General features: G+C 37.7%; 1 protein-coding gene across 4 annotated transcripts in view; it reads left to right on the top strand.

Annotated features, from left to right (window-relative positions):
* ARHGEF28 (Rho guanine nucleotide exchange factor 28) overlaps positions 1-17,420 on the top strand; it is a 3,217,901-nt gene that overhangs the window by 1,554,778 nt on the left and 1,645,703 nt on the right. For all 4 annotated transcript variants that reach the window (XM_044063941.1, XM_044063943.1, XM_044063942.1 and 1 more), the window contains exon 8: positions 13,264-13,366. In XM_044063941.1, the coding sequence (XP_043919876.1) occupies positions 13,264-13,366 (103 nt within the window). The remainder of the gene's footprint in view (positions 1-13,263; positions 13,367-17,420) is intronic.

The raw sequence follows: 17,420 nt of genomic DNA on the forward strand, positions 1-17,420 counted from the left end.
CAGAGAAGATTTTGAACCTTATGTTAAAAGTTACCTTCAGAGTTTTCTGCTCTACCTCTAACATTTTGGAACTTATCATGCCCTGTCACTGGTGTTATGTGTTTGAAACAGTGGAAAGTAATTGCACAGCTGTTACGAGGCACACAAAAGTCATTCTGTTGCTCTGTGATTGTATCGGATAAACATTTGTGCTAGTTAGAAACCCAGGTGCTCTACGCTATCTGTGATTAGTAAATAATTATATGTGTAATTTATACCTGTGTTGTATTCAAGGATACACACAATTCCTGTCTAAGCAAAAGTACTGATGCTGAACACTTGTAAACAGTGGCAAGGCTGCTTACAAGGCCACATTACCTACAAAGAAAAGCATCTCTTAAATGGTTATGAATGTATCGATTTACTGAGTAGTCACAAACCTGATCATTCGTTAAAGAGAAAAAAGATACACAGCAGTGTTAATAAAAATAGTGAAACATCAAGAACATTATAATTTCTCTGATGTCAGACAACCACAGCAGTCTGAAACATAAGTGTACACCTTTGCTTTCTGCAGTAAATAAAATGGCATGTCCTGTCCTAAATACTAACTACAGTAGGTTCCACCCTACCACTCAAAAACATGCTGTTTGGGTTAAATGTATATAGAGATTTTAACAGCAACCATAAGATTGTCAGTCCTGACTACCACTTTTCATCTGCATGTCCCTCATCTAATGAGACCCTTGTTATGTTGAAATACTTACTTTCTTCTTTAACTTTATTTAATTTCTCCAAATCCTTTAAGGTATCTAATACCATGAAGGGAATGGACCCCATTCCTAAGTCAAAGTACGATTAAAGTTCTTAAAATTAGTATTGTTTCAATCTTTGATGTAAGCCAGAATTGCAATTCACAGCACCTGCAGTGTGCCCAGTAATGACTCATTCTTCAGTTCATACGGGGTTACTTGTATTGGTAACATATCTAAATACAATTGTATATTCTTTTTTATAAGACCCATTGCTCATGCTACTATTGAAACTGTCTGGGTATCTTTCTTCCACATTGCTCTCAGTTTTGCCTGCAGATCCTGATACTTTATTACTTTGTGCCTCTCTGTATGCAAGACACTGTAGTTACTGTGTGTGACAATTTCAATGATCAATGCTACTTTATCTTTTCATGGACCACTATACCTGGTTTTCTAGCATCTGTCTTTTGCTCTATTGGTAATGGGTAATCCCATGTGATGTAAACTTTATCATTTTCTATAATACTTTGTGGCTCATGCTTCCAGTGTTTTTCAGTGACTTCAGTACTGTAATGTTTGCACAATCCCCAGTGTAACAGTCTTGCCACATTATTATGCCTTTCAGTATACAGTCCTTCTGCCATTAGTGTGTCACAACCAGCAACAACGCAGGCATTCCATACCTTTAACCTCTTTTTTTTAACTTCTGCTTTACTAATCTTCTTTTCTACATTCCCTTTTTGTGATATTATTTTTTTATTGAGAAATTTTCCATGTCTGGATGCCTTTGCCCGTATTTCGCTTTGAATGTCTTTGGGGCTGCCTTCTTTGTATTGATTAATTTGGCTTTCTCATGTGCATAAATATTGCACCATATCAAAGCTCTCTTTCTTTCCCATGTCCATATTTCTGTTTTATACTTTTCAAAAATATCTAGGTTTTGTTGTTTATATTTTTGCACTTCCTCAGATGCTTCTTTTTCCAAACAGATCAAAGTTTCTTTATCTATGTACTGTTTTTCACAAATATGTTGTATTAGTGAATTGAAGCATGTGACAGTTTTTTTTGTGGAAGTATTTTTCTTTTCTCTAATTTCTCTCTTAATCATTTTGCATATCTTGTGTATGGAAATTCTGGGCTATTTGCATAATTGTAACAATACATAATTTCAATAGTCCACTTTATTGCATTTATGGCTGTTCTTTGGCCTATCAGTTTTTGTGATTTTTGTGGATTGCTACTTCCTTCTACAACAGGCCTGGCCTGGCCCCATTGTAGGAATGTTTCCGTATTTTGAGGCTTCTACACTGTCATCTTTTCTAGTCTTGGCCTATCAGGATTGGGCACTTTTTATCCTGAGTCTTCTTTACCCAGCTATCTTTTTTTTAATCTACTTCTGTCCATGATATATACTATATGAATACAGTCTATATATCAGTGTTGTCTTGGTCAATTTTGTGAAAAAATAAAGTCCACTTCGAGAAGGTACTCACCAAGACTTGAGAATGAATTCAGTTTAAGCAGTAATACTCTACTTTACTTGCAGACTTAACATCTCTCCATTCTTCCCTAACTTGAAAGGCCTCCGAGATGAAAGCTTGGTCCAGCAACAGCAGCATAATGTAACCTCACATACTACACTTGTGTCACCTATTATCACAAATTCTCCACAGGAGACAATGGACTAACCTGTCGGAACCCTTAAAGCATCATGTGCCAACAAAAACACAGAAATGGTAGTAGTTATTGCTGTCTCCACTGTGAGGCACACAGATTTTCCAATCACCAGTTATAGAAAGATAGGGTGACAGTTGCTTCTCAGCAATCAGGATAAAGCAGGTATCTAGGGCATTCAGTTTCCTTCACTCCATATACACCTATTACATGATTATTGCTCATGTCAAGTGAATGACTTTGATACATGCACCTGCTGGATTATGTGAGGGGAGACATCTAAGGCTGGTATGAAGATAGTTTATTTATTTATTTTTTTGCTCTCTCACTCCATCACCTGAGGGCTTCTGTACTTGTATCCAGTCTACCAGTTTTCAGGAAAGGGAGCTATGCATTCCCAAACTTGGTGACAGCACCAAGGCTAATTTTTTCCTGCCTAGGAATCACAGTTTTCTCTCCATTCCTTGGTAAGGGTCAGCTTGCTAGTTGTGTTAGGGTGGCATAAGCTTTCCTCTTGGGAGTATAATTCATCCCCCATCAGCAGTTGTGTCTGGGCACCGCTATCACTCTCTTGTGAGAGGAAGTACTTCAGCTGATGAATGTGACTTGGACAGCTCAAGCTGTATAGGCTTGAACTCCACTGGGTACAACACCTACTGCTCCCACTAGATGTTGCCCATGTCATGAGTTAGAACAACCTCCTTCCCCCTCGACAGGTGAGTCAGCAGTAGCTGCTAATTACCATCTTCACCTGCCACTAATGAAACTTGAGTCACCTGCACTGTAGTCATAGCTTTATTCCTTTACACAGTAGAGCTGGTTGGTATAAAATTAGTGTCTTGAGTGGCATCCTGCCATCTCTGAGAATGATGTCACTGTCTAAACAAAAGTTGATTGGCTCAGCTACTGGTGTCATTCAACGGGGTCCAGTTCTTCTTCTTTTTTTTTTTGTAAATATTTTTATTCATTTCCAAAAACAAGAAAAACACATGTACAGGTTATTTATGACAGTGAAGTATTTACAAATTATTTAAAAAGGTTGGCTAAAACCACTAAACAGATATCAAACATTAAAACCAAAATAAAGTATTTACAAGGGTGTCTATTACTGACATATAATCAACTTTCTATACAGTTGTTTCCCAGTTATAATTTGCTACAGTCATTACTCTCCAACATTTCAGTTACTTTTTGCCATGCTATCTATAATGATGTAGTTCTTTCAGTTCTTCCCTTAATAGTGTTCATTTCCAATTGCGATACTGCTGACACCATATACATGAATTGCTTAAAAGTTGGAGAAGCTTTGGATTTCCAGTTTGATGTAATGTTCTTCCTTGCAATGGCGAAGGAGAGTCCACAAGATTACATATTTTGTTCTTGGTACACAGTCAGGTACAGGTACGTTAAAACAAAATAATAGATTTGGAAATCTGGAATTTGTCACTGAATACCATTTGCAGAAAATAATTTATGTTATCCCAATATGGTTTAATCAAATGGCATTCGTAGAACATATGTTTCCATTCTGCTTTTATTGATAAATCACATCTCCAACAGCCAATATTTTTCTTAAACATAAGTTCAATTTTATGAGGGGTTATGTAAGATCTGTGTATGAATTGCCATGTAAAGAGTTTCCAATGTAATGAAAGTGATGTCTGCTTTGGAGAGAGAAGAATTTATTTTTTGTCTCTGTCATTTGGCACATGTCCATTAACTGATCTATAATAGTTCCATATTTTGTTATTATTATACTTTTTTATTTTTTTGTTTGTTTGTTTTATAAATAGATGATAAGTATCCCTTTCCAGTAAAGGGTTGATTCATTACTAATATTATATGTTCTACAAGATTAAAAACATTCTTGTCTTATTGATGGTTGCATTGTTTCTTGTTTGCTTAACATATATTGTCTTAATTTTTATATATGTAGCCATGAACTATTTTCCATATTTAATTTCCTTTGAATTTGGTCTATTGTCAGAAGTTTTCCAGAGTTTACAAATTGATGCCAATATATTAATCCCTTTTCTTTAAGCATGTTGACTACTTCTATATCAAATGTTATTATATTGTTTTGTGTGTACGCTACTGGATATAATAAAAATGACCATGCTTTAATATCAGGATTGCTATTAATAAGATTTTGAAAATTTTTAATGTATAAGTAATGTATTTAGAACTTCTATTTTTATGCTTATGTGTCATCATATATTCCTTCATCAACCATAGAAGATTTTTTGGTATGAAATCGGTATACTTATTTGTTACTACAAATCCTGATTTTAACCAGATTTTCTCATGAACTAGCTTCCATTTTGATGTATATTTTGTATTTAGCCATAATGATATTGTTTTAGGTTTTATTCTTAAATGACAGCAAATATATTACCAAGTTTAGAAATTAACCTCACTGGTGGAACCATATAAACAAGTTATATATTAAGAGAAAAAGACATCTTCTCTATTAATAACAAACTGAAAATCCCACGTCACAGAATTAAACTCATACAGTTAAACAAGCAATCAAAAGTATATTTTCAACTGTATTAGGAACCTTAGAAACAATACCTGGCACTACGCTGAGCTGATACATAATCTTATCCTCTGAAGACATAGCTGGCATACTAGACAAATTTAGTTCAAACTTCTCCCAAGCACATCCATCTAGCTTACACATTTTCAAATTGTCCCTCCCCCAAAATTTACCCCTGAACAAGTCCTAAAGGCTTTCTTGAGGTGAAAATAAGTACTAGCTTCATTTGGCCCACCAACGTGCTGGAGGGGTTCCTCTTTGTCAGTTTGAAGCACTGCCTGAGTAACGCAGCCACAATGTATTTAACCTCTATTTCTCATCTCTTGCCTGTTGCAATGTACTATACCTAGGGCTTCTGGACTTTGAGCTGAAACACTCACAACTTGTATAGAACTTCCCAACTGCCCTGCTGAAAGGAGTATCTCCAAAACACCATGATACATCAGTTCTACATAGTCTGCACAGCTAGGCAGTTTTGACATGTGTATCATATAAAGTTTTGGTTTTATTTAGACTTCATGATTTGAGTCTACCTTACCTTAAGAAACTTCTAGCCTGATATTGGCTTAGTCATGCTCTGTGTATCTACTCTGAGGCTGTTCGAGATCCCAAGGGTTTGGTTCATTTGTTGTCTCTCACTTTTCAAGGTATGTACCTTTGACCCTTCGTACCAGAGCGGCTGAGGATGTCCCTATTAGTGTCCTGCTTCAAATGCTCCCTCTAGATATACCTGTTTTGGATTGTATGTCAAGCATGATATTAACCCTCAGTTTTTATATTTATTGCCCTTGTGGGTTTTTTCATTTTTATTAATTGATTTATTTTATTTATTCAGTCTTCTGAAATTCATCGTATTCATTAATATATTAAATTTTCGTAAATAAACAGGAGTCTGAATCTCAATGTGAATGCAAGCCAAGACTGTCTACAACGAAACACCATGTCCTGACACAATAAAGCTCATAACTGTGCTTGTCTCACAGCACTTTGGTCATGTTGTATGTTTGTTGGTTTGTTTGTTTACTTATTGATTCATTTGGTTGGTTAGTTGATTGATTGGTCAAACCTAGAAAGTTCCAAATGGCTTGAGGCCATTTTCATTGGAGGCCTAGAAAGAAAATCTCTAAAAGGACAAGACATTTATTTTTATTTGTTGAACAGGTAAGTGGACTGGTCTGTTGACCCTTTGCAGCCATGACCCAGGCTCATAGACCAAGATATAGACATTAAACAACATTGCTGTACTTGCAGCTTAACAGTGAGTAAACTGCACACATTTACATGCTATTTAAGTGAATGTAGTGAATTCCTATGGGTGTAAGACATTGTTTTACACGCAACTTAACTGCGAGTAAATTATATAGGTTCTAAATAATGGTGATTAAATTTAGGTAAATGCTGACCGCATACACTGTTTAAAATGAGTTGCAGGCTGTTTAGATTGGATTGCATGTTTAGCTTTGTATAATGAGGGTTTATCCTTGGCCTCTAAATCCAGTGTATTTGGTTTTCTTGATTAGGTGCTCTTGAAGAGATGCTTTAAATTTAGTAAAAGTTTCTATGATCTGGTATTAGTTGAGAGTCTATTCCAGGAAGTGAGTCCTGCTCTAGAGATTGTAGTCCTGAAGCGAGGCTGAGATAGTGTTGTGATATCTTCTTGGTTGCCTTTCAGTGAGCAAGAATATTTTTATTGTCAGCTTTCTTCTTAATGGGAGCAGGAGCTTAGATTATTAATTTTGAAAAGTAGTGAGCTGTAAAGATAGGATACTCTATCTGTTATAGGGAGCAATTTTACTTCTTTTATAAGATGTGACAATGATGTCAGTGTCAGTCCACAAACGGTACGAATCTGAAGATTTTATTTATCTGTTAAGTGGAGCCTTTGTGTGTTGTATGCTGAGTGTAGGGTAATAAAAAAACAGAAAATTGGTACATTAATACAGAATTCAGGTAGAGAGAAGATGTGAAGTGATTGGCAACTGATGTAGAATTAAATTAATCAAAAAAGGAACTAGCCAGAAAGACAGGGGATACCTAAATGAGCAGTTAACTTCTATTAAGAATGAATGGCAAAGGCTTCTTTGTGAGATGAGCTGATGTCTTTCCTCAAGGAAGATTTTGACTGTGTTCTGAGTTGAGCCTTGAGCACAGAGTCCAAATGGACCATGTATGAGACCTCGGTCACTAAGCAGCAATGAGATGTGGCCATAGGCGGTTCCTTTTCATAACACTGAATATCACATCTCTGAAGGCATCATCGTATATGCATAGTTGAAAAAAACACCCAATGGAATGTATCTTTGTAAGAAAAACACATTGAAAATGCACAATAGCACATCTGCACATCATTACAATTTTTTTCTGAGTCATAGGTTATCTCACAAAATGTGCAAAGGGCACAACCCCCATAGACACAGCATCATAAGATAAATATAAGTGTAACCCATCTGAAAATCCATCTCATCTCAGACTTCAGTTATAAAATTGAAGTCATCATATGTATTTTCTATACCACTTGTACTGCTGATGGTAATAATGTAGCATGCCAAGTTAGATCAGTTAGACTTCCCTGTCTAGTGCAGCAAACTCCAGATTATCCTTCTGAATCCCTGGACATTCCCATGTGAGATGAGAAATGTTGTCGGAATAATGCTTTATTGAAATTAACTATTTATGTGAAAGTAGTGGGGTTAGTAGGAGTTTTCTGTAAGTGTTGGTCTCCTAAATGCTAACAAAAAAGTGTGTAAAAAGCTAACCTTGCTATAACATCTGTATTCATTTATATAACTCTCTTTGGCTTGAGTCATGGCTGAAAAGGGTCCATATATCATCCTGCCTACTGGGTTAAATAGTACACTAAATAAAAAAATAAATATAACATATCTTAACTCTGCCATGAAGCCCCCACCCAGTGGGCCATACCATCCTTACCAGATGCCCAAGCCATCCCAGCTGACTTCTTTCAACATGGAGGAACAGTGGCTGTGTATACTGTATACCAGTTTCCTCCTAGATTGTCAAGCCTTGCACTCTGTGACAAACCCAGCTATAGCTCAAAGGAACTTTATTTTTTCTGCTTGTATCTGTACTTTCATCCTTTTGTTAACCACCCAAAGCTCCTCACCTTAAGTAAGGATAGGGAGAAAGAGTGATTGGTAGATGTAGAGCTTTGTCTTGTGACCTAGCTCTGTCTTCATGACCACAGAGTGCCTAATGTACTGCTGCCTGTATACCCATCTAGTGGTCAGTCTCCCAATAGCCTCCACCCTCACTCATGAACAAGACCTCAGGATATTTAAACTCCTTCGTCAAAGGTAGCTGCCCCATCTCCTGCAAGAAGCAGTCCTGACTGTTCCAAGAGGGAACCATGGCCTCTGATTCATATGAACAGATATACTTCACATGCACTTTTTACTGGGCAGTGAATCATTCCTATTGCATGTTAGAAGTTACAGTCACTTGTGGACTGGAAGACAAAATCATCTGCAAACATCTGCAGACAGCAAAGATGCAGCCCTCATATCTGCAGACTGGAATATCTCTATACTTGTGCCTTAATGTAATTCCACTACAAGTCACAAACAGGAGGTGAGAAAGACACACTCTTGTTGGAACCCTACAACTATCGAGTATATTTAAGACAAGAATGCAGACATATCTGTCACTCCCCAAATATGTGAATTAGGGGTGGGCAGTATCAGTGTTGGGATCCTGTACTGGACTTCTTCAGCACTTCCTACTGGATATTACATGGTATCCAGACTTATTCCTTCTGTAATTTCACAAAACATATGTAGACAGTGCTGGTAAATGTCATGACCACTCCCGTTTCTGTACATGAACAAAACATTGACCTATTTCCTACCCAGGACAGAATCTGCACTGTCAGTGCTGAATCAGAGGTTTCATTATTAGTTGAAGTCATCTTTCCAGCACCCTAGCACATGCATTCCTATGAAGGCTAAGGAATCAGATCTCTCTGTAATTTAAATGCAGCCTTCTGTCTCTCCTTTCTGAAAATGGGGATGATATCACAAATTTGCAGGTCCATAAATACTTTCCCAGCCTTCTTTACAGCATTGCAAAGGTTTGCCAAGTATGCCACTTGAACAGTGCCTAGCGTCTTCAAGATTTATTGATGGATTTCACACAGTATTGCAACAATCTAACTGCTTAATTACTGGAGTGAGCTCATCTTCCAAAATGGGTTTAGTTCCACCATCTGCTTTTGGCATTCCTGTATTAGAGGAGGGTTTGTCATCTGGACTCAGAAGTTGCTCAAATAGCTCCTTTCATCTTGTGCATGCACCATGCAGAATCATTTGACCAGCTAGCCTTTCATTCAAGGTGACATTTGGCTAAATAGAATTAAGTGAAATGGCCTAACTGAAATGGTCTTTTAATATGCTATCATTTTTTTCAATTGTCAGGAGTTCTTACCAAAAGGGTGTTCAGTATCTATGCCATTTCCTGATTCATTTAATGACCCTCATCTGCTTACCTCTTTCTAGACCACAGAAAAGCCCAAGCATCCCCATTTACAATTACCTGCAGGTTATTTACAGATTATTTCTTCTACATAAAGAAACACTGTTTCTTGACCAACTTCAGCTAATCATCTGAAATCTACTTTCCTTGAAAGATCATCCTAAAAATGCCTGATTTTCTATAAGACCCCCTTTACACAAACTAATCTATCCAGCTACAAAATGTCACTGCAGAGGTAAATCGTTGGCTGTAGTTAAAATAATTAACAAAATTAAATTAAACAAAATGATTGTTATGGCATAACTGTAAAGCACAAATGATCTCTTACTGCATGTAGAGTATTTGACAGCTGGGCCTAAAACATGGATTGTTACACTACCATGAAAAGCATCAAGTTCTATGTGGAAATCCAGAGTTCTTTTTGGTCTGAGCTAAAAAAAATACAGTCTAGTCCCCTAAAATAGTAATAACTATCCATTATCACCCTCAGATTTAGAAACAAGTTAACCAATGTTCCCACATGTCCTAATCTTGCTTCTTACCATTGCTTATCAACTATACCTGCCACATCTGATACCTCATTTAGTATCTCTCCTTCTCAGAAAGTCCTTTTTGATTTTCTCTTACCAAAATTCATCAACAATCTTTTCTTCAAAACTTTAGACTGACAACTCCACATTCCTTAATGCATTGCATCATGCGCTCCTTAAAGTGCTTTAGCTTACATGTTGTGTCTTGTATAGCAAATCTACTTCTTGCCTTACGTAAGTATTAACCCTCAAGAACAGAAATTGGCAGTAATTATCCCTTAGTATAAAATCAGCAATTTGTATTTCCCCGATTGCTTTAGATCCTTTGCAAACTTGTTCAAAGGATTTCTGTATTTACTGAAAACTACAAGATCCTGTAATAATACTGGAATGGCTTTAGACCAAACTACTGTAATAGCTGTCTTCCAAGTGGTAATTTTATATTTCAAACCAGGACAAAAAGCTTGATTACTGGAACATTATTCATTCATCTAAAAAGAGGGCCTTTAACCTTATTGATGTGTTCTTTATTTCTTAAACAATTAAAAAAGATCAACTGAATTCTCCCCAGATATACTCAGCTGGTTTACCAGCTACTTCAGCAAAATAAAAATTTAACTTTTATGCACAGAAGTGTACTTCAGGGATCTTTTCTAGGCCCATTTCCCCTTTTCCTTTTTCATCAGTAACATCCTTGATAACTCAATATTAACATTATTTATACTGAAAATATTCTTCTGAGGTCTAGGGGTTTGGCATAATAAAATGTTTACCTTACAGACACAAGGTACAAGTTTTCATTCTCACATTTGAAAAGCATGGCTAGGCTTACAAAAGTCCCCTGAGGCCATTAGCCCAGTAATCGCTTATGAACCTAACTAAAAATTTCTCTTGTGATTCAGAACTAGCCTTACAAAAAGGTTTTCTTAGCATTTGCTCCTGAATTTCTACCCCCAGCCTAACAGACATTTTTAACAAAACTAACACTATGATGGTATTTGGTACTGCCCAAATAATTTTATCATGCCCCTCGCTGGAGAGTAATGATCCTCATGGAAACCCATTTATCCCAAAACATTCCTACAAATATCTTGGGGAATCTTCTAAGGCTCCATCTTGTCTTTCCTCAAGAAAGTTCTCAGCCAACTGAAGACTACTTACAAACAATCCAGAAATCTAATTCATGAAGATCTATCACTAAAAAATATACCGTGTCCCAGATTGGAATATGCACTTCTGCTAGTAATATCTTTTAGTTTTCCTATTACCTTACTCCTTCAGAAAACTCTTAGTGTATCACGTTATTCATCCTATGATCCTATAACACACAGCTGCTCCCATGCTAATTCTGCTAAAGTACTTCAAATAAATTAATGAGCAGCACTTTTATGTATACTTCCTTACAAGCTTCTTATCTAGAGCCATAGCAAGGGCAAGGCAGAGCACATGGGACTCCTTTCTGTCCCAGGTGCCAGATTCTAGAAGGAGGCACCAAACTGCTAGAGATATTAAATGGTATATACATACACATAAATAAATATATCTATATATATATATGTATATATATATCTGTGTATATATATATATATATATATATATATATATATATATATATATATATATAGACAGATAGATGGATTTATGGCAGTTTATCAAAAAAAACACATTGTCAAAACCTATATAGTTGAGATCATATGGTTGACAGTGTAGTTAATCGAAAAACTAACATAAAGCCACACAACACCAGCCAACAACACAAACAATGTTTTTCTAGGGGGGAAAGCCCCCATGCATCCCCACACTCTTTACTAATTATTTATATGCTCTAAAAACCACATTACAGTGTCAGAAAGGGCAAATTCCCCAGTATCTAGTGTACCGTGCTCTCAGCCAAAAAGGTTCAGCCAGCCAAACTCTTGAACATATGGTTTCAACAGTTTGGCTCTTTGAAAAATTGAAATAGACACAGATAGATATAGGTATAGATAGGTATATTCCTGTATAGGTAATAGTTATAAATACAAAAAAAATGGTTGTAAGCTTATTTTTAATCCTTTCCCCTGGCATGGAGAGTTGATTTTGGTTCTGAAGGGAGATCATAAATAAATATTATGGTGTGGGCTTGCGTGCAGAATAATATCCATCAAGCTTCAACAGTTGTTCATAAAATTACACTGGAAGGTACTAGACTCAGTCTGAAGTAGGTAACATCTTGGGGAGTTAGTTATTATAACACAGATCTGTAGCTGTACATTGGTTTTCACAGATTTAGTCATTTTCTGAGCCAGTAATGCACACTTACCATGTGCTGTTAAGGCCGTTCGTCCTTCATACATTAGCTGGTGGCCAAAAGATGTACTGTGATATCATAGCCCCTAGCCATTGCATATAAATTGTTTTCAACATGTGGAATTATATGCCCATTAATGACATCCTAAGTTTACACTAGTAACCAGTTTTGCATAGCCCACTACACAAATAGGCATGGACATTTGCCAGCTGTTATGCGGATGACTATGTGAAACTTCCTTCTGTTGGCTAGTCTATGCACTTTCCATGCTGCTTGTGCATTTTATATGCATCTGAATATGTGTGTGTGGTAGATTCAAAGTTGCTGCACATGTATTGTATTTGTATATTTTTCTTTGTAAATGGGGTGAGACTGAAAATATGTCCTCAACATCTGCTTCACTTTCCCACTAAGTAAAATTGAACTGAACTAAAGTAAGGCAAGGCAGACCAGATAAGGATTTGACCTGATATAGTCACTCCATATTTTATTGACCTCCCTGGTATGATTTTGTTTATATCCTGTGGCAAGCTTCCATATTAGAAAGGATAATACTAAAATGACCGATGATTGTATATAAACCTCAGTAATAATTTCAATACTCATGTCTCTTACAACTTTTGTCACAAGTCCTGTTATGAAAATGGTTTCTACCTCATTAAACAACTTTGAAAATAATTTATCTTGACAGATGCTAGTGGTTATGTCATTTGCATTAAGAGAATGCAGTCGTGTAGCAGAAATTCAAAATGTAAACCCATCTTTATAATATCACAATGAAGATGAGAGGTGTCTTCACTACATTTGTGAAGCTACTACTGTGAATTTGTGATGGAAGACATGTTACTGTACCATAAAATGAGCCCTAATTGGTCAAGACTTTGCTATTTGATTCACTTGCATAAATCTGTAGTCACACAATTACAGACACACATGCATGCGTTTCAACCCTCTCACATACACAAAGCAAGTTCCATGCATGGACTGAAGAATCTGTATTATTTTCAGGTATCGGATGAGAATCCCCAAGAAGATGGAGTAGATCGAAGAACACCACATAACTCAGAAGAGGTCAACGATCAGGAACAGTTAGTGAAATGTTCGGCTGGAGGTAAGTGATGGTTTCAAACATTGGCAACATTGCTCTGCTTATGGTTTGCTAAGCACAAGAACTTAAAAGAATCTTTCTGGAAATAGCTGAACAGATTAAAATGTGATTAAGATGTAAATCAGATATCATGAAAAATGATATCATGTTTCTATTGGTGATGAAAAAATATCTGTTAAAATTATTGTAATCAGTATTTCTTCAAAGCAGTATGTTTAAAGTTTTTATAGAGATACCATGGTTTTCATTGTCTCTACTGTATCAAGGAGCCAATTAACAGGTAACTGGAGTGAGTATATCATCACAGACTTGGCCTCCTTATGTTTCTGAGCAGAGAATATCTTGTGACTGCAATTTAGTAATGCGGGGTTGAGCTACATGACATATGGTAGGCCTTACTTTTTTACTGTATCAGAGGGCACATAAAGGCAGTGATTTGTTATGTACTGTGGAATTGTTTGGAATCATTTTGATATTTACACAGCTGCTGTCTGATAAACAACAAAGACTTCATGCCATAAAGTATGAAAACACTGGCCATAAAATAGACAGCATACATTGATTTTGTTGTAAAAAACTGGCATTCAGGCTTGTTAAGTAATAGACTCTCTGCTATTGTCTTTAGGAAGCTTATTACACCATATAATTAAAAGTAAATGGAATGATTCATCCCAGCTTTTTTAATCCACAGTTAATAAATTGAAAGTGGTACACTAGTGTAAGAAGTAAAGACTAGTACACTCCTACCGTGTGTGGTGACCACGCACATTCTTTTTTTTTTTTTAAATATGTACTCAACCTGATTACAAGTGTTTTAGTTGATTTGATGGAGTCTTAATTCGTGGTGTCATGTAACCGTTCCTGTCCAAAGTCTTGGCTGGCAGTTCGTTTACCTGTATGTTGGTGGGTTAATGCCTGAGGGCTTGTAGATTAATGAAATATGCAGGGTTGAGCTCTGTAAAGATTCTCTTGAGTTTTAATAATTTTAAAGTACACCTATAAAGATCAAACGCCACCCGGATGTGTGCGCACGAGCTCAGGTATGCGTATATGTATTTCAGCACATGGGAATGGCATCTTGTAGTAGATGGTTAACCTTTAAGGGATAGAAGTGTACCGGAGTTTCTTTCTATGTTAAAATCCATTACCATATGTATGTTGTATTTCCACTGCTACTACTATTTATTTTAATTGGGGTTGCATGGTAACAAAAATCACTGTGTGAGGACATGTTAACACCTATTGTATCCCAGCATGGGTAACAAGAGTTTGATGCTCTGACCTACAGAGGCTTAACTTATGATTGATAATAAACCCTTTGCTTTGTTTCATGTACATGCGGTGTGTGCAACATGGGAAGACTGGAATAGATATTAAGATTAGAAAGTGGACCTATGAATGTATGTAGTGATATGCTTATTTCCTTAATGTCAAAAACGCAAATAAAAATTAAAAAGTGAAAGGCTTGAAAGGTGTCTGCGTGTGTGTGAGAGGTATGGTGAAGAGGTAAGGAACCCTTTCAACTGATGCTGCTGCTGCCAAGGTATCACTCTATTGCTCTCACTGTGTGTGTGTGTGTGTGTGTGTGTGTGGGGGGGGTGCATGCTAATGGAAACCCTGTTACTGTTATTCTAGCAACTGCCTAAGCTTCTAAGAGCAATATTTTAAATCCGTCCCTATTTTTGGTCCTTTGTTATTTGTGGCTCTGTCCAGATTTCTTGTGGTAAGAGTTTGAGCGGTATGGTTGAGAGGTACTGCTGCTGCGAGGGGATCACTCGTTCTGAAACTGTGTGTGTGTGTGTGTGTGTGTGTGTGTGTGTGTGTGTGTGTGTGTGTGTGTGTGTGTGTTTGTGTGTGCTTGAAAAGCTAAAGTACAGCATGGAGGTCAAACTCCACCCTTACTGGGTGGAGTTTGACTTATTGTACATTGTTTCACTTTTCCATTTCATTCCGAGCTCTCAGACCTCCCATAAGAAGTTTCACTTCAAAAATGCCTCCATAACTTCTTATGTAAAATGGATCATAGGGTCTCAGGATAGTAATCTAATAGTATGAAATAAGAAATCACATTTTCTTCTTTGTCAGCTGGATAGAAATCTTTAATTTTGATGAGTTTAAACAGACAGACTTAATTTGACAGGTTGCAGGAAGAAATGGCCTGCTTGTGTTATTGCTGTTGTTGGAATATTGTACTTACTTGCAGAAGTCTTAAGTCTGGAATCCCTGTCAAGGTTTTTCCGTCTTTGTGTCAGGTTTGAGGTCTATAGTGTGAGATGTAAAGGTAGAGATCAGAGAGTGGAAAGAAACACTTAAGGCAGTATATAACTATATTACTGTGGTGGTGCTGCGGTAGCATTGTCGCCTCACAGTAAGACGTTGTCCTGTTCGATTCTCAGCTAGAGTGTCTTTTATAGGTTCATAGGTTCATAGGTTCATACTAGGCTATCTGCCCGAGGGCATTTACAAGCCTAGCCCATAGTTTTGTGGCTTACGCCACCCCTTTAGTATGGGGAATTATACCCATTATTTTGCTGTGCCTCTGTTGAGCAGTGACACTGAGGTAATCCCTGGGGTATATCTGCGATCTCCCATCCATTGGTCAAGATTTCTCTTGAACAAGGCCAGCGAGGTGCTCTGCCTCACATATACTGGGATTTTATTCCACAGCATAGGGAGTCTTTGGGTGATGAATCTATCCCTCCAGCACGTCCTATTAATAGCCGTGTTGAGGTTTAAGTCTCCCGCCCTTGTGGCTCTGGTGGATCTAGATTTTTTGAGGTGAAGCATATTCATCAAATCTGGGTTTGACATGGCCTTGTATGTTAGGCAAAGGTCACCTCTGAGCAAGCGGTAAGCGACTGAATAGAGCTGGAGTTCTTTCAGTCGGGCAGCATAGGACAGATGTTTGAGACCCTTTATCCTTTTGGTGAGGAACTTTTGTGGCCTCTCCAGCTGCTGCAAGTGTCGGGTCAGATGCATTCCGAATGGGGCATTGTACTCAATCATTGGTCTGATGAGTGATGAGTATAGGGAGACTATGACCTCCCTTGATCTAGATGAGAATCCCTTCATGATAAGGTGGGCAATGTAGACGGTCTTCCTAACTACTTTAGCTACATGGGTGTCGAATGACAGACTACTATCAACCTGGGTCCCCAGGTCCCTGATAACTTCTTCTGTGCTCAGTGGATTGCCACCTATTTGGTAGCTAGGGGTAACCTTGTTTTTCCCGAAGGGTATGACTATGCATTTTTTGGCATTTAACTTTAGGCCATGGCTCTGGCACCAGTTATCCGTTTCTGTGAGACCCTTCTGAAGGATATCTGTGTCAGATGTGTTTTCTACTATGGTGCCCAGTTTGCAGTCATCTGCAAACTTTGTCAGCCATAACCCTCCTGTGTTTGCTTGTACTTCAGAAAAGTAGATGCCAAACAAGAGTGGGCCCAGGACTGAGCCCTGTGGTACACCACTTGTGACAGGCTTTGAGTCTGACATGGCGCCAGCAACTCTGACCCTGTGGGTTCTGTCACTCAGCCAGTTTGCAACCCATCTTGTTATGTATGGGTTAACATTTAAGCTGATGAGTTTTTCAATGATACCCGAGTGGGGTATTGTATCGAAGGCCTTCGCCAGATCGAGGTAGGCTGTATGGACTGCCTTTCCCTCATCAATGGCTTTGGTGACTGTTTGAAAAAGTCAACCAAGTTTAGAAGGCATGATCTGCCTTTGACAAAGCCAAACTGGGATGGATCCAAAGTCTGCAAATTCCCTATGTCTTTATTTATGAGGTCCATTATGATCCTCTCCATGGCTTTGCAGATAAGGCTTGTCAAGCTAATGGGCCGGTAATTTCCAGGGTCGGTGGAGGCACCGCCTTTGTGAAGTGGGACCACAGTTGCAGTGCGCCACTCCCTGGGTACGTATCCAGAGGTAAGACTATGATTAAACAGCTGTCCTAGCTGTGGGTTTAATTCCTCGTTGAGTTCGTGGAGCACACAGCCGGGGACACCATCAGGTCCCATGGATGCTGTGTTTTTTGCTTTGGAGAGAGCAGTTC

Source organism: Protopterus annectens, chromosome 2.part2, assembly GCF_019279795.1.
Source record: "Protopterus annectens isolate FY-2018-M chromosome 2.part2, PAN1.0, whole genome shotgun sequence".
NCBI classification, from domain to species: domain Eukaryota; kingdom Metazoa; phylum Chordata; order Ceratodontiformes; family Protopteridae; genus Protopterus; species Protopterus annectens.